Below are 18322 nucleotides of genomic sequence, written 5' to 3' on the forward strand. Positions count from 1 at the left end.
CTCTGTTACTTGTGCCGCTGAAATATAATCCTCTTCTGCTTCAACATCCTCGTTCGCTTCTGATTTATTAGCTCTTTTCCCTCTTGGAGGCATTTTAATAGTTGTAGAATTTGTTCAAAGACTTTACTTAGAGTATTTTTACACTGTGGTATTGCTACTTTTACTGAAGTAAGGGATCTGAGTACACTTGTTCGCTTTCTGTCAGAGAACTAAATGAAAAGACAGATTTTATTCTCATATCTGTCCATTAAATATGAAGCTACTGAGCTTAGTCTACCATAAAAACTGCTAGCCTGGTTCTGTCCAAAGACAAAAGACTTGATTAGATGTGAGGACAGAAGATCAGAATGTTTCAACTGGAGGGAAAAATCTGTGCTTGAGTCTCAGAAGCTGAGCTGAACACATAGAAGACCCCCCATATATGTACTGTATAAATAACCACATAAATACCCAGTGCACCAGTGATCCAGCAGCCGAATTTCACATGACATGCAAAGAAGTAAAACTAAATTTAAAGGTGAAATAAGTAACATTAGAAAATCTCGTTAGCGCTAGCATGAGACTCTGGAATCAGTCGCCTCTGAAAATGACTACATATTGTGGCTTTAACGGACAGTTGCTATCGATGGTCTCATCCTACTTGCCACCAGAAAACAAATAAACACACCATATATATCAAACCTTTGCATTAACTGCTTTGAGAGTTTGTCTTGTTTAAAACGTTTCCTTTCTCATGTATAAATGACCTAGAAACACTGCAGAGGTTAGGCTTAAAAATCAGTTTAGTCTGTATCAGGTTTGCTCATTAGCAGTGCAATGTGTTCAGCTGGGACATAGTTCACCGACTGCATTCAAGACAGAACTCCAGTTGGAGAATAGCCAATTTCCTCAGCATGTAACGGCTGCATCCCCCCAACTCATGGCCCATTTCTCATCCCTGGGTTGAGACTGTGCTGGAGGAGATTTTGCAGGTTTTTGTTTTTTTTTTGTTCGTTTTTTTGTCTTCCGGTCAAAGGCAGCATGCGAGGAGGTGTCCTCTCACTGACTCCAGGCTTGGTTCTTTGGGTGCGACTGTGTATCATTGTTCAGCAGACTCACACATGATGACTTGTTTTTGGGCTTCTCGTACCACTTCACACAGCAGGATCTGGGTTTAACTGGAGAAGAACAGAGACTCCTAGAGTTATGACTAACATATATCTCACTGTTTAATGTCGTGTCGCTGAAACATTTCCCGTGATAACCATGGCTGCTTGGAAGTCTACTGTCTCAAAGAGAGAGCGGTTGGGTAGTTTCCAGGTGTGTCAACATCGGCTCATGCTGCATGTTTATCAGCCCTTGGGTCAGGAAACGGGATGAAGTTACTGATAGATGTCAGGATTTCAGCCGTACAGCTGTGGCTGTTTGTCCTCACCTGGGGTGTGTGAACTGTGTTTGCAATACAAATACAAAGCTGTTATTTTTGAAGTGTGAAGAGGAGATAAAAGGAGAAAGTGTTGGGCTTCATCTCTGCTCGGTTTTGAAATACTGAAGCACACGTGTACAAGCATCTGTTTTTGATCTGTTCCATCCCTTTCACTCTGCCTCTTACTCTCCCCTTCTCTTCCCCGTTTTCATCCTCCCTGTGTTCCTCTGTGAGCGGGGGCAGACTTGTCGTGTCCTGGGACGGGACAGGAAATGCGTCAGCCTGCTCATATATTAAAAGCAGGTTTGGAGTGAAGGGCGCAAACGCCGGGGAGACTGTGTGTGTGTGTATGTGAGTGTGTGAGAGGAGGTTGCTCACTCCCCTGCTCTGACACCCAGCCCTGACTCACATAGAAAATCCCTCACACTTTCTCAGACTTCCAGTGTTTATCAAATAAGAGAAATTTAAGTAGTATTAGTAGGATAAAGTGGTATATTTAGTCGGGTACAGCTTTTCAAATGAATATCAGCTTTTCTCTGTTTACGTCTTTGTAAATGGACTGTTTTTAGCAGAGCTGCAACAATTAGTTGATTAATCGATTAGCTGATTGAGAGAAATGACTTTAATAATAAATTATATATATGTCTGATGTTTGCTGCCACCACTACATTTGGTGATATAATCGTAGGCTTTAGGAAATTGTCATGGTATCGTTTACTGCTGTCAGAGGTTTTAAAGACCAAACTATTAACTGTTTTATCAAAAAACAAGCAGAGAAACAAAACCTAATGAAAATAATCTTAAACAGCAGCCCTGCATTTGGGTTTCGATGGTTAGACAAAATGAGCAATTTGGGGAAATGGACATTTGTCACTTTTTTCTGACTAAGCTAAAGATGCACCTTGGCCACAGTTTCCTCTGGATAAAATTGTGAGAGAAAGGTTTTGCTATTCATTGACGCTTTATAGACAAAACATTGACTTGGTTAACTAATAGTGAAGATGGGAGTTAGCTTTCTTCGCCGCCCTGCCCTGAATCATATTCTCTGGGCCTCATATTGCACTTAACTCGTTTTTCATTGTTTTTCCCACTGTCGTTGATGTCTGTCGTGTGGTTTGATGCAGAGACCAGTGAGCTGTGACTCAGCTTCTCCTCACAGAACCGTCTCAGCCTAGCAGAACAGCTGTAATTCTCCAGAGAGCCATTCAGTGCTGTGTTTCAGCATTATTAACTGAGGACAGGCAGCTATCCCACGCTTCGCTTCACTGCACTCTGTCATTGTTCTTTGCATATAAAGTGTCACTGCTGATTTTTTTGCTGTTATCCTGCTGGATGTCTCTCACACAGTTTGTGGGTTCACCAGGAAAACAAAGAGTAGCTGTTACTGTCTTGTGACTAATGTCCACAAATAAAGATCCCATCTCTGATCAGCTCCAGACTTTGGGATCCTTGTTTTTTTTTTAGCGTCCTCCCTCCTCTGTCTCCTTGTTATGCTTCCTTGTTGTTAGTATCAGGATCCGGTTAGGTCTCTACTGGTTGACACAGGACATCTCATCAACAGTGACAGGGGGTTGGGGGTCGGGGGTCATAGAAGAGAGCCAGAGACTGACGTCAGGGGCAATTTGCTGACTTTAGACCATAGGAAACACCTGGGGGAAACCCAGCAGGAAGTGACACAAGCCAACACCTCAGCTGTTGTGTTTGGCGCTCCCATGATGCAAGAGCCGTCACCAGCTCCACATGTGAACATCAGTCTGCTGTTTCGACTCCATCTCACTGTCAAAATCACTTTAGTTTATATTGTTTAATTTCTGAGTCAAATATAAAACAGCAAGTTTCAGTTTGAAGATTTAATGTTTCAAGCCTGTTCACAATGGAAGGGATGTCAGCATAACTCACATGGAGGCTCCTTGTCATTTGAACTGTTGTTTGTGCGAGCTGCATCTCTCAGGCTTCTAGACAGGAAGGAGCTGAAGGCTTCACATGTCTGGTATGTCTTTCTAGTGCAAGCCAAGCTGCATGTTTAGCCCACAAAAATGCTGGGAATACTCCCAGCTCAGCCCCACCACCACTGCTGGACATATCACGCCTGTGTAGGGATTTCACTGAGTTATTTCACTAAAATGTCATTGCGTTACACTTGTAGGACTGGCTCACTGTGAACACCGCTCTATGCTGCAGCGGCTTTGACCCAGGCAGCCTGGTGTTCTGCCCAGAAAAATGCTACAAGAATCATCACGTCTGTGGCTTTATTGTCTTCCTCCCTTCAATGGAACATTGTCCAGGCGGGTTCTCACGGCCCAGGCCTCTTCAGGATCCTCTGTGTGTGTTCGTTCTTCCGTCTCCCTCAGTCCAAATATCTTCATTGACATTTTTGTGTGTCGGAGTCATCCCAGACCACCCTGAGTTAATGCAAACCTGCGCCGCCAGGCGAGGCCTCTCATATTCTGGCCTTTCTTTGGCCTGTCAGCCTTTCTCCATTTACCTCCACACACCAACCCGCTGATCGACAGCGTCTCACTCCCCACCCACTCTTACAATACTATTGTGACGTAGTACATATCCTCTTGCGTCTTATGTAATAATAAACACACATTTTGAGACAGTCTATTCAAGTCCATTTCCCTTGTGATGATGTCCAGGAAGCCCTCGCAGACTAAACCAATTCAGTTCGTAATGCAGGAGCGGTGGAAAAGTGACAGGGTATTGTTGTACTGAAAAGGTTCATCTTTGTCACAGTTCCTCTGTGACCACCTCTGTTGGCTCCTTGCCCGAAGTGCCGTTTCCTCATGAGCTGTGGTGGGCGAACCCCCAGACCATCATGGCTGATGGGGGGTTGGATGGAGCTGGTATTGCATTATACATGGCTACTACACCCAGCTGGTTTGTCAGAAAGACTTATTGCAGCCAATTTTACAGGCTTTCTCCCTGTTGTGTGCCAAATTTTACAGCCATGCAGTGATAAGAGGTCCATGAGGTCCTCTCAGCCCTGATTGCTCCACAGTTTACACTGAAAGCAATAAATGATCTGGCCTTCATCACAAGACCGTCAGGTCAAAATTAGCATTTGCGCAGTACTATGATTTATGACCAAATACATGAAACTAATGACATTGCCATCAGCCTCAGCTGCAGCAAATGTTAGCATACTAACACACTACAGAGTGCCTATCATGAAGTACTGTAGGAGCTGATCAAGTCTTCTAAGAACTGTTATCCTTCCCAGTTCCAGTGGTGCAGAGACACGCACACAAAAAATGGATACTTTGTCTAGTAGTTCTGTGAAAGACCCTGTTTTTAGACTTTGGTATTATCCTGCTACTGCTCACAAAGAGCAGAAAGATACTGTGGTGCTGTAAACAATAAGTTGAATGTGCTCTTTGGTAAAATGGAGTTTCACACTTTCATCTCCTGCTGTCTTCTTTCCTTCATTCAGTCTGTGATAACAGTTTTCACTCACGCTACGATTTATCTATTAATGTGGTGGGAGTGAAAGCGGTGTTATAGCTCCTTCCTTTGTTGATATCAGAGTGGGAGTTGTTATTTCCAGAATGACTTCACCAGTGACCCACAGCAACTCAAGGTCACGCAGGAGTCGCTTGCCACGTTCCCATTCATTGTGTCTCTTTTTTTAGCTGCATTTGTCTTCAGGAGTAACACATGGCAGCTTCCAAATTCACTGTAAATACTGGAAGCTGAAATTAATGCATTCATAGAAACATCTCTCGGTCAACCTCATCCTTACTGAGTATAATGTCTTATTACATGCTTTAGATCTAGCTCTTTGTCTAAACCGAGTGTCATCTGCTGGTGCTAACTGATCCCTATAATCTCCTGCGCTGTGGTTCTGGTGTTTAGCACAGGCTAGAGATGTGTTAGTAGCTAATACAGCTCTAACCGCAAAGCTCCAGAGGCTTTCAGGATCATGAAACATCTTCCATAAGTGTGTGGAAAACTGCTAAAGGAACAAAATACATTAAAGGAAAGACATTAAATCTTTAGTTTTAAAAATAGGGCTGCAACTGTTATGATTATTTTTATTAATGCAATGATTTTTTTTTTTTACAATTAATTCTACTTGTACAAAATGTCAGATATAAGGAAAAAAGGTCCATCACACTTTCTCAGAACCCAGCGTTGCCTTGTGTTGTCTGATCAACAGGCTGAAACCCAGAGATACTGAATTTACAATAATATAAAACAGAAAATCAGCCAATCTTTACATTTGAGAAGCTGAAGACAGAGAAACCAATTTTGATTCATTGATCACTTGGAGCCGGCTGGGATTGGCTCCAGCCTCCCCGCGACCCCGTTCGGGACTAAGCGGTATAGAAAATGGGATGAAATGATCACTTGGACTTAGGAAATGTTTAATTTTAATAATTTATACAATACAAAGATAACATTACAAAACATTATAAACAAAGAGATGTTCCTGTTTGTACCAAACTGCTTTATGTTTTACACCTCATTTGATCACATAGTACAATTTAATGTCAGTGTCAGTTTTAATAGTGGAATCCCAGTGTCATCATCAGCTATGCTAAACAAAATTATCCAAACATTGTCTACCTCTGTTTAAGAGGTCAAGGTGATGTCTTCAGATGTCTTGTTTTGTCTGACCAACAGTCATAACCCCAAAGACCTTCAGTCTACTATCACATATGAAAAAAAACCTTGCAAATTCCTCACATTTGAGCAAAATAGTTGACTCAGCAAATGATCCATCAGTTGTTCCACTAATCCTTTTATATCACAATTCAGAACAAACGCAAACTATTTGGGGTAGTTGAATTGTGACTCAATAATATGATGCTACAGCAGCTACAGTTTAAAAGGTGCTTGTTGTAAGAGCAACAAGAGATGGCCAACAGTCAGTTTTGTGCAGGAGATTTTTTTTTCTTCAGAATGGGTAATATTTTATTTTTGGACATTTGTGACTGTCTTCAGTGATGAAATCCAGCTGTCTACCACATAATGAAAGCTGATATCGTACAGAAGTCATCTGCTCCAAAGCTGACCCGTAGTTAAAGCTTTGAACCATTAGTGGAAAGGCTGACACAGGAAAGAAAACTCTCACAGATCCAGCTCAGATGTAGCAGGACAGGAACTTTCTGCTACATTCCCGGAATTAGAGGATATAATTGTGGAGTTCAGGCATGTGCTTTGACACATCTCCCCATATTCTGCAAAGTAAGCAGAAGAATTCGGCTTCAGTATTCAGCCAATGACTCTGGCTATGTTCCCCTACATCAATCTGTCTGGGTGGACGCTAAAATTGGATAATCCAAACGTTTTGCCATATGGCTGCTCCACAAATCCCACAGCCAGACAAATTATATAAATGGAAACAATGGCGTTGTCAAATTTTAGACATAGATAATGTCAGTGGATGGCGTTAGTGAGAAGAAAGCTGCAGTGGTTGTCAAATTTGTGTGTTTGGTGCTTGAATAGACCTTGTATCATCTGGTGAGGCAATATTTCCAAAGTACCTCAAAATGAGTTAACATAACTCCCTTCATATACTGTATATTGCTTGTCATGAGTTACTGTAGATGAGGAGGTTGGTACCACTCTCATTGGTTTCCTTAAAATATTAACCCTCAACCAGCAGTTGGTTAGCTTATAGCATAAAGACTGGAAACAAGGAAACCACTAGCCTGGCTTTGTCCCAAGGTAACAAACCCCACCAGCACCTCTAAAGCTTTATAATTTTTTAAAATACTGGAACTTGTTTGTTTAAGCTGAACACAAGTTGACAAGTTGAGCGAAGCTTTAGAGGTGCTGGTAGGTGGATTTTGTTACTTTTGGGCAGAGCCAGGCTGCTTCTAGTCTTTTTGCTAAGCTAAGCTAAGCTAACTGGCCTTACTAGCCTTATGGAGAAGATGAATTTGTTGTAAGGCTGTGTTGAATTTTGGGTAAATGTGCCATTTTGGAGCGATCATGCTCATTATCATAGAGAAATACACTAATTTGTTGAATTTTGGGTGCCATTTTGGAGCGACCATGCTCATTATCATAGAGAAATACACTACATACATCTATAAGTTAATTTAAAACAATAAATACATGCAGCTACATAGCAGATGCTTCAACTACATCCACTTTAATGTTCAGTTTGAGCACAGACGGGACAGAAATTGATTCATTTGCAGTGTTTGTGTTATCTGACGACAGCTGCTAGCTCGTCCTGAACCGAGAGCAGTCTGTCACTTTTGTTGACGGGCTCTCCGGGCCCTCTAGGAGTTAGCTACAGTTAGCTAAGGTTATCCAACCTCAATTCCTACAGTCAGTAAAGTGAAATCTAAACAATTTAAGCAACTTTTTAGCCAAACAAAACAAGAACGTTTGCAGGCGCCCCAACACGACCTGACGTTCCTTCACATTCTATAAATTGAATGAACAGATACAATAGTGGTATCCATCTACTCAGTTAAAGCTCCGCAAGAAAACAAGAGTGTATTTCGCAGAATGTAAAACTGTTCCTTTAATTTTGTTTTCACTCTACATTTTGAAATGAGCTGTGTAGAAAGTCGTGTTTAAATGAAACCCTGAATTAGAATGATTTTCATCCTTGGACTTTTTCCTTGGACGTATCAACAAACAACCCTGGCAGGAGTTTTTGTGAGAAGAGGCTTGTCTGCTGAAGCCTTGTTTGATTTGAATGTTTCCTCAGAAGAATGTCTCTCTGTTGTCATTTTTCTTCATGTGCACATTGAGAAGATGTGATTCGTCTGCTCACATTTAGTGGGAATGTTATCCTTGTTGTGCTCAGGGACTGCCTGCTTGGCTGCATTACTGCCTTGGCGGTTGTTTAATGTTGGACAATGCCAGAACTAATGTCTCTTGCCAAGGGAGGGTCTTAAAATCTGCACACATGTTGTTCAAGGGCCAACAAGACACTAACAGCCAGACACAGGAGGAGGATTTGTAACAGCAGAGAGAATAGCTGATTATATTTAAAGGTTTCTCTCTCTAGATGGCGACATGAGAAATTGTGTCATGAACAGTTTTAACAATGTGCTGTAAATTTTATGTATTTTCTTAAACGAGTATTCCACCAGTTCTACGACTTGAAGATCAGTTTACTCATCACGAGAAGTGCTGTGCTTGGGAAAGGTTGTTTTCTAATGCTTTGCAGGGACCTTTTTAAAGTCTGAAATGGAAGCCTGATATGATGATCAGGGTTTCTTGGTTTGTGCTTGGTGACTTTATTTGTTAGAGAAATTGGATGTATGGAATCCGAAAGATATGGGCTTTTTACCAGGCAGTTGGTGTCTAAATAAAAATGCTGGTGGTTTATGAGGTAGAGAGGGTCATCTGCTAATCACAGGGTTGCCGGTTTAATCCCCACTTCCTCCTTGCCTCCAGCTTGGTCCTGATGGTCAGACCAACACCTTGTCTGGCTCATTTCCTTTGGTTTGTGTGTCAGTGTGCAGTAAATGAACACAAAATGTTAAAAGTGTGATGGTTTTCAGTTGAAAAATCAATTTGTCATTAATCTGGACAAATTATGTAATGGATATATTGATTCTAAAGAACATTAAATGTAGTTTTGCATTTCTGTACTGCCAGAAATGTGAAAGTGAAGTGAAGATTTAAGCATTATTTCTAAATAGAAGATTATGGAAAGGATTCTGAACATCTATAATTTGTGGAAAATAAATGGTCATATACAGTATAAAGATATATAGATACTGGTATTAGTTGGTCCTTTAAAGTGTTCTTTTAGTGTAAGTGTTGACTTTAAAAACATATTTTTAGTTGTTGAAATATGTTTTCTAAGTGCTCCTGTAGTTTCAGTGGGTAACAAAAATTTATTTTTTTTGTTTTACACCAAAATGTTCACTTTTTGTGTTTTTTGTGTTGCCTTTTGAGGACACACATCAAGACCTCTGGTTTTTCATTTACTCTGAATTTATGTGCTGTGATCTGCAGCATACAGAGACAAACCACACAGTCGACCTGTGAACGTGTAGGAGTTAGAATTGGCAGAAAAGACGGAGGAGGAGGTGTAGGGAGCAAACACAGGCAAAAGATCACCCGTAGCAGGCAGACTGGTTGTCTGAGGTGGAGCGGTCATGCTGCTTCCAGACTCCCTTTCAGTTAAGAAAACGCCAGGAGTGTTGATTTTGGAGAGGCCGTGTTCAGTCAGGAGGGAGGGTTATGTCAGCCAGACTCCTTTACCTTTCCCCTATTCTTTCCTTCTCCTTTTTTTATTTTCCCCACTTGTTCTTTCCAGTCCAGACAGCTCTCTGGATGACAGCTGTTCTGATGCTACCCTAATACAGTTCAGCTCAGCTGGGCTCCACATGCACCTACTGTAACGTTCTGACATCTTAAAGTGAAGACACAGCAGCACAAGCTGTATGTTTTCAGAATTCAGTCATGCTTTCATGTTTGGTTTACAGACACCTTGTTAACTGCTGTCATTTTGAAAAATGTGGTTCAAATACTGCACAGATCGGTTGCCTATAGACATGATGCACACATGTGGCTCACTTGGTGTGGCAGCTGTGCCGTCTTGCCATGCCTTTTCACTCTGAGATAAGGAACAGATGACAGATTAGTATCCAGGCCCAGCAATGAAGGTGACCGAGGGTCTGTATGACGAAGCAGGTTTATCTGTGGCTTTGTTTGACCATTGGTGGCCTCGGATAACTGGCATCCTGAAGCTAGCTATCAACTGGTTCAGCTGACAGGGGTTTACTGGGCAGCTCTGAGCACATTTGTGGGAAGGAGACAAGTTAGTTAATTACATGTAACCTCATCAGAACCATGAGTGCAGAACCCAGTATGACCTGAGATGAAAAGGTCATAGCGAAATTTGGCTATTGCAGCACCGAGAGCTGATGTACAGTGAAGAGGACTATGAACTAATAATCACCTATGTTGGAAAGAACGAAAAGCTGTTGAAACATTCGATGTAACCTGAATGTTGAGTGTTTACAGTGTGTGCTGTGTTTTTGCAGGGTCAGAGGTTTGAGTCTGCCTATGGACCTATGCTGCATGTCTCCCCCTCTCTATTTCCCCACATTTCCTGTCTTTGCGACTTACAAACAAAGGTCAAAGGTCAAAAGATGGCAGCTTGGTGGATGGAGCACACAGAGGCAGGAATCGTAGTGTGTTTCAGTTGCAGTTTACACCAGACAAATAAAGGATGTGGAGAAAATAGAGTGAGAAAAATGTTAAATGTTATTGTTAACTGTCTAATATAGAGCAATAAAAACAATGCCTAATCATTATTCTGATTATCCTAACATAGTAATAAGGTAAGTTATCGAGGGTACTTATTCCCTGAGACCATCCTGCCTTGTACTACAAACCACATTGCACAGACTGGGTTCCACCTACTATAAAGCCCATTGGTTGTTCTCACTTCCTGTTTGGCAGTTTGAATCCATGACCAGCAGCTAATATGGGTGGGAGCTCATGCAAACAAACATTTAGGTAATTGGAACTGAATATAAAATTATAAGTTAGTGTTGAATGATTATATTAATGATTTCATTGAAAGCGCACATATGTGCATGTGTGTATAGTTATTTCAGTAAACAGAAATGGCTGTTGTTAGCATGCTACCTTATATGTGCTGATGGTCGTGCTGCCTTGGCCTCAGGCCGTGCACGAACAAATCATTACACTTATAGAGTTACAAGTAATGTCAGGCTGTTTCTACTGGAAAGCTAGTACAGCAAGGTGATTCTGCTGGTCTCTAAGTAGGTCTCTAGTGTTCTCTTACATGTCATTTGATGGCAAACTCAGTACTTTTGACCCAGTCAGGATCCTGCAGGAACAGTTTTTCCAGTGATTTGATCGGGCAGTGGTCCAATCCTCTGAACTTAACCTGCTCCTTGGTCTGTGACCTGCTTTTGACTCTTAACTGGAGACTGAACCAGTGAAATGCTTGTGTGACTGGACAGTTGCTGGTCTAATCTCATTTGCATTTCACAGGCTTCTCATTACAGCAACATCAAAAATGCTGAATTACTTTAACAGGGTTCATTTTACAATATTCTATTCATGCTTTTTTTGGTTAACAGCAAATCTGAATTGCATATAAATGTGGTTCTGGGTTTTTTTAAAGCTTTTTATGCAGCTTTTCAAGTAGCTGTTCTGCCTTTGTCTTGCATTAGATTTTGTCCTTGTCAATGATTTCCAAGGCCTTCACTGTTGTGACAACAGGTACACATATGTCCTTTTACTAAAATATACAGTTTTTCTGGGCTTTTCCAAGCTGGCACTAACTGGCTTAACTGGCTCAGGTGCCAGTTAAGCCAGTCACTGTTGATTTTAGTCACCGCTTCACTGAGAGCCTGCAGGGCAGCGAGGCTTTCATCGTGGTAGCTTTAAACGGCACAGTGGATTTACTGTAGTATTTGGTGAATAAGTGGAGCAGAATTTATTCTTAAGGTAAGGTGCAGCAGTCCTGTGCTCCTGTGCATGGCTGGAGATGAAGCCGCTCTTTCAGAACAGAAAGCAGGCCTGTTTAAGTACAAGGAACACATCTAAGCTTTCAAGTGGAAATAAAAGCCTGTGTTTGTGAAATAATAGTCAGGGTTTGGAACATGTTGGGCAGAGTATTATTAGGGACATTTGAAGTCACTCTGCACCTTAAACGCATTAGGATTGGGTTACTATAGATAATGGACCAGTGTAATTCCTAAATTACTAGGATGATGGTGTAAATGTGACACCAACTGGATGAGTGCTAAGGTTTTTCTAGAGGTCATGAGGTCCAGGTTAGGGATTTCAGCATTTGCTGTTTATATTTTAGATGGGTAGCTGTGGTGGGAATTCACAGGTCATGCATGTGTGAGCGATGCTTTATATAACTATATGATTCCAATGAGTTGAGACTCAGATATGCTCTGTCTCTGTCAGAGTTTAGGGGGCACTGAGTTTTGTCAGTAAGGAAGATTAAGGGCACGTGTGACGTAAAGTGTCAACCAGCAACCTGAGTTTCATGTGTGTGCATGGGGAAGATGGCTTTATTAAATATGGAGCCTCCCAAGGTCCACTGATAGTAGGCTTTGTGTAACTGACTCATTTGGGTAGCTGCACTACACACAGTCCAGTCGGAGCATCGGTGCTCTTGATACTTTTGTTTCTGCTGAAAAATACAGTAATTGGTTGAGCTAGTTGTAAGCTAAATAACACCAAACGATTTAAATTGTTGTAAAATGGGTTATTGTACATATTTTATTTTGTATAAGATTGTGTTTTTAATCTGATATCTGCTGTGGATGTGATGGTGTCAGGCTGTATGGACTCCTCTAGAATGTGGATATGTTCCCACCTTTAGCTGCGTTTGCACCAGAGGAACTTTCCCCAGGTAGCAGGAACCTTCTTTGGAATGTTGTTCCTCTGCCTGCGTTTCCACCGGAGGATCCAGGGTCTAAATTTGGTCCCGGCCCTGGAGCACAGCAGGGCCATTCAAATCAGCCATTCAATCCTGAAATCCAGCCTCAGTGAGGACACTAAAGCAATCAGTATTATAATGAAATGCTGTCTGTTCTCCAGACAGGAAGCTGCTTTGTCACAATGGGAATCTCAGACAGTTAGGGCCACCCGGTTGCCAAATCCCCCCCCCCCTCCGGTATGGCCTCCCTATTCTCCACACTAATGAAAGCTTTTGTATTATGTTATGAATTCAGATGAGATTAAAGATGCAGTGCAAGAAAAAACAACTAGCAGACTAAAATCAAACTGGCTGCTGATTGCTGAGGATCGCTTGAAGTTAGCACCATCTGCTCCACAGCTGTGCTCATTTGTGTGCCGGCATAGAGTCCAGAGACCAGCCCTGACACCGCTCACTGGCTAATTTGCTCTCCCGAATGGGCCTCCTTCTGTAAGTTTGGTCATTGTGCCCCATCTGGCAGATGCTTTTGGGCTTGGTTGAGGAGCCACAGCTTTATTTTCAGGGTCACTACCTGGACACAGTGCTGGTGCTCTCCTCAGCATCCTACCTGCTTGTTCTTCATCCACACCACCAGGCTGCTCTGCCTTGATACGCCCTCCAAAGCACCATCCTCTGGGGCATCTGAGCCCATCTGTGTTTCTCTCAGCAGCCAAGATACACACACTTACTGGTGGCAGTGAAAAGCAATTTAGTACAATTACACACATGCAGTACAAAGTTGAGTTACTATACTTGATTATTTTATGCCACATAATACCCACTACTACCTATAGTATCCACTCCACTACATATAAGAGAAAATATTTTTACTCCACTACATTTATGTGACAGCTTTATTTACTGGCTGTGACAGGCTGGTGACCTGTCCAGGGTGAACCCCGACTCTCAGCCCCCCGCGTGACCCCATTCAGGATAAGCAGTGTTCTGCTGCCTCCCTCGCTGCGTACTGGGAAAACATTTTCTTTCCAATGGTGCTTGCAGAACCTTTGAAGTCATATTTCACATGCTACAAAACAATGCCAGCATGGACAAAATGTTATTTTATATAGCAAGATTTCATGTGAAATTAGTTAGGATGATGTGGCTCCTGAGTTAAACAGAAACAGAAGTTTCTGCAACGTTGGGCCGTTGCACAGCACCTCAGTCTGGATGCCGTGTCGGCAGGCAGAAACCACCGGAGCTGCAGCTTGCTCAGCACAATCTTAGTGTTTATTATGCTTTTAAACCGCTGCTTAGCTGCACTGTTCCATGTCAGATAAATGATCCCAGAATAATCCTGCACACTAACAGGCACATGTAACCTGAATGCACAGAGACAAGTTATTAACCTGTTGTTCTGTTGCTGTTCAGTCCTAATCCGCCAAGAACAACTATTGACTGTGTGTTTTATTTTAAGCAACCAGTGATGCCAGTGTACTTACTGACTTGTGAACCAGAGGTAGATTTACTGCAGTTTAATAGTCTCCTGGTGGGATTTTACAATTGCCAAGACATTTCACAAAACAAAACAAAAAAGCCAAACATTATCAGGTTTTGGACTGTTGGCCAGACAGATGTCACCTTGTGAGGCGACTGTGGTTCAGTGGGTAGAGCGGTCGTCTCCCAACCGGAGGGTCGGTGGTTCAGTCCACATGTTGAAGTGTCCTTGGGCAAGACACTGAACCCCCAAGTTGCCCCGATGGTTAGAGCCATCGGTTGAGTTGGTGCCGCAGATGGCTGCCTCGGTTCTGTACTGGAAACAAATTCCTTGTGTGTAACATACTTGGCCAATAAAGGTGATGGACAGTTTTTCTAATATTTCATTGACTAAACAATTAGTCAGTTGTGAACATGACCATCAGTTGTAGTCCAAAAATGGAGCTCATTTTCGTTATTCTGACGGCATTTGAACAACAATTTCACGTCTGAATGTTCACCCTGGTCACTTTTTTGGAAAGGTTGAAAGAGTAGTGTTACATTTATCTAGCACTTTCAACAAGGCAGAAGTCTGAACCTCACGCAGTCACATTAACGGCTAGGCACCCACTAGAGTAGGACATACTGATGTTAGGCATTGTTATGTATAGATGGGCCTTCCAATCACAACAGTCCAGATCTGCACATCTCTTGTGAATCTCTGTGAGATACTCAGCTTAATAAAACATGACAGTTTCCCTAAACAACAATAACATGAACTCTTCTGTTCGGCAGCCATGTTGCAAAAAGAAAACTCTGGCCTCATACATTATATGTGATATTCTGTCCAGTCTTGTGTGTATGCCAACTACCACGGCTCTCTTCATCACGGCTGTGGGTTTGTCTCAATGACACCAACCCGTCTCATTAACAGACTGATGAAGCAGTGTTACATATCCTGTGTCTGAAAGGGTTTTATGATACATTTAACTCTACCACAGTCTGTTATTCAGAATAAAGTGAAGATGCCCTCTTTTGAAATGTAATATTCCATTCTGGCTGCTGCTGAAAAGCATGAGGGCAACAAACCTCAAAAGTGTGAGCTAAATGCTGCATTACTGCATAAAAGAGCAGTTTAAAAAGTGACATCAGCAATGAAAACAGATTTGCTCACAGTGAGATTATCCCTGGGTGTGGTTGCTTCAGGTTTGGTCAGTAGGAGATCGTTTGAGGTTACAGTAAGACGTGGCCAGATGTGGACTAGTATGGTATTGATTATTTAGGTAATGTATCTTCCCATGCTGCATGAGTTGGAGCTTTTGACAAGTATTTCCTTTCTGGAGGACTCCCTCACTTCTATATAAATGGAGATGGTGAGAGAAAAGTGATGGTGTGGGGGTGGAGAGGGACATGAGAGCAAAGCCATGCTTGCTCCCTTGAGCTTGGCCAAGCAGGGTAATTTACACAAGGCCAGAGAGAAGAAGAAGAGACAGAACAAAGCTTTATATCTTGTCAGCCATGGCTGCTGTATGCCACAGATGCTCTCATCACATAGCTGCTGTGATTTGGAACACCATCCCCATTTCAGTCTCAGTCAGTGGTAGAGTGACGACCTGATGCATATTTTCATCCCTTGGATCGACACTACTGTGGCTAAAAGTGGGGAGACAGTTTGGGGGAGACAGGTTGGGGGAGACAGGTTGAGGGATACAGCGCTACGTGAAGAGGCTGCCAACATATTTACACTCCAGTGAAACCAAGAAGCAGGTCATGAAATAAAACTAACACATTAGGTGATGTCCATGATCCACATACTGCCAGCTGACAGTTGTGGAGAAGCTAGCAATGGGTGGCGTTAGTGGCTGCGTCATCTCGCTGTGGGCCTCTGGGTGTAAAACAATCCCAAATCCCACTAGTGTGGGCTCCACATGTGGATGGGTGTGGCTTTGGGTAGGTAGGTTGGAGGTTGTTGGATGAACCCGACAGCCCCCCTCACTGTGTAGACACCTTGTTTGCCACTTGGCTTTGCCAGAGCTGAACTGCTCCCGAGGCGACATCCCGCTCACTTAAAGCTCACCCAGACTCACTCCTGTTGCCATGAGAACATGTCTGGCTCTGAAAAGTCCATCTGTCGCTCACAGATTTATGGAGTGTCATGTTTTCAGAGAACGTAGGAAATCAAAAGCAGATTGTAGAACGGCTGTTCTCCTGCAAGATGAATGACTTTATTGAAATTTATTTCAGCTGTGCAGTAACACATTACCACACATGCACTAACAGCTTCTCTTGCTTTTGCTTTTCAGGGCAAATATTGATGAGGTTGAAACAGAGGTTGTGGAGGTCGAGGCAAAACTAGATAAGGTAAGATGTTTATTAAGCATATGTTAAGGAACAAATCAGGATTAAATAATAAGACAAGGTCCTGTTGGTACATTTCTTTGTGCGTTGAAACACCCATGTCATTCTTTGTGCCACACAGTCAATGTCACATCACATCTTCTTTCTACAGAGATCAACCTGCCCGTTACACACGGCTGATCACTCCCCCTGTTATATTACTCTCCGTTGCCTAATCCCACAGTGCTAACGTTGCTAGCCTCAGCTGCTCCCTGCACAATGGATGCTCAGTCCTGGTGTACAGCTCAGGTCACTGAAGCACGATGTTTGACATATTAACTAGTTAGCATTTGTCCCTGCTTACAGTCTTAGCTAAGCTAATCATATATTGGCTCTAGCTTTATTATTACTGTTCATAAATGAGAATTTTATTCATCCTCCCCTCTAGCTTGTGCAAAAACATCCACCAAGGGGTGGCTCCAGTTCCCTATGATGCCATATAAGCAATAGTCCCATGATACAGTAGTTTGACCCTCATAATATGATATGATTTATGACCATGAAAACGCTGATGCTGATATCATTATTAGTCTGAAACTTATTCAAGAAAAACTATAGACATGTCAGACCTTCACTCACTGGTTTAGGGGTAAAACTGGGACTTCAGTGAGCGAACCGCTTGTTCAACAGCTATTTGATAACTGCTCCTACGGTCTCGTTACTGGCTGACTTAATGAGAATATCATTATCTACAGTGTCTTTTGCAAATAAAATGAATCCGATATTAATCTGCTTAGATATCATAGAAAAAAGGTCGAGTCTCACTTCACATTTCACACTGACCTGAACAACATCACTGATCAGCTCAGGGGATTTTATCATCACCTCTTCCAGAGATATAAATCCAGTCTGAAAGGTAATTGTGTCTAATACTGACACTAAAATCTCCCAGTCAGCCACACAATAAAACTAAATTCCAGCTGTCTCTTCCAAATGTGTCCCTTTCCTCCACAGCTGGTGAAGCTCTGCAGTGGGATGATTGAGGCAGGGAAGGCATACGTCAGCGCCAACAAGCTCTTCATCAGCGGCATCCGGGATCTGTCTCAGCAGTGCAAGAAGGATGAGATGATCTCGGTGAGGCCCCAGTGAGCAGGGAATGTATCCGAGTAGTTTAACCGAGCCCCTGTTTGAAGCATTATAGCGTTTATTTGTCAGTGCTGTCATTTAGTGAAGGGGACTGTTACCATAAGCATCTCATGGGGACTGTCCTCGTCTTTAGGTGTTAGCCTTACAGCTCTCTGTCTTCTGTGTGTGTTATTGTGTGTGAATAAGCCTGATTACTAACAGATTAGTAAGTGAAGTCTGGAAATGTATTTCTGGCTCGGCTCGCAGCACAGACGTCTTGGACAGGTTTCATTGCTGCTGACATTAAGTGCTATTAAAAGCCTTCTTGGCTTGAACCATATGACTAATTGTGAGTTTCCTATTAAAGTCTTGTTCATATTTGCAGTTTCCATTATAAAAAAAGAACTGAATCAGCCCTATAATTATAGTTCCTTTTCCCATATGAGGTTCTAGGGAAAAAGTCCTCTAGTGCACAAAAGTACACCTCATGACATTAACCAGATTTTTTCATTTGCTTCCATTTAAAATTCAAATAAATTGTGGGATTTGTTTGTGACCACTTTTATTTGCTTCTTTTGTCCTAAAATGTAAATACAGCTGCAGTTATGAGAATGTTTCTTTATTTTCAGGTTAGAAAA

The 18322-nt window shown here is 42.2% G+C and overlaps 1 protein-coding gene across 1 annotated transcript in view; it reads left to right on the plus strand.

Annotated features, from left to right (window-relative positions):
• The window catches only part of acap3a (ArfGAP with coiled-coil, ankyrin repeat and PH domains 3a), a 53083-nt gene that overhangs the window by 11497 nt on the left and 23264 nt on the right, over window positions 1–18322 (plus strand). The window contains exons 2-3 of the mRNA XM_020585596.1: window positions 16526–16583; window positions 17574–17693. Coding sequence (XP_020441252.1) covers window positions 16526–16583; window positions 17574–17693 — 178 coding nt within the window. The remainder of the gene's footprint in view (window positions 1–16525; window positions 16584–17573; window positions 17694–18322) is intronic.

The sequence above is a fragment of the Monopterus albus genome, unplaced genomic scaffold, assembly GCF_001952655.1.
Source record: "Monopterus albus unplaced genomic scaffold, M_albus_1.0 scaffold371.1, whole genome shotgun sequence".
Lineage (NCBI taxonomy): Eukaryota > Metazoa > Chordata > Actinopteri > Synbranchiformes > Synbranchidae > Monopterus > Monopterus albus.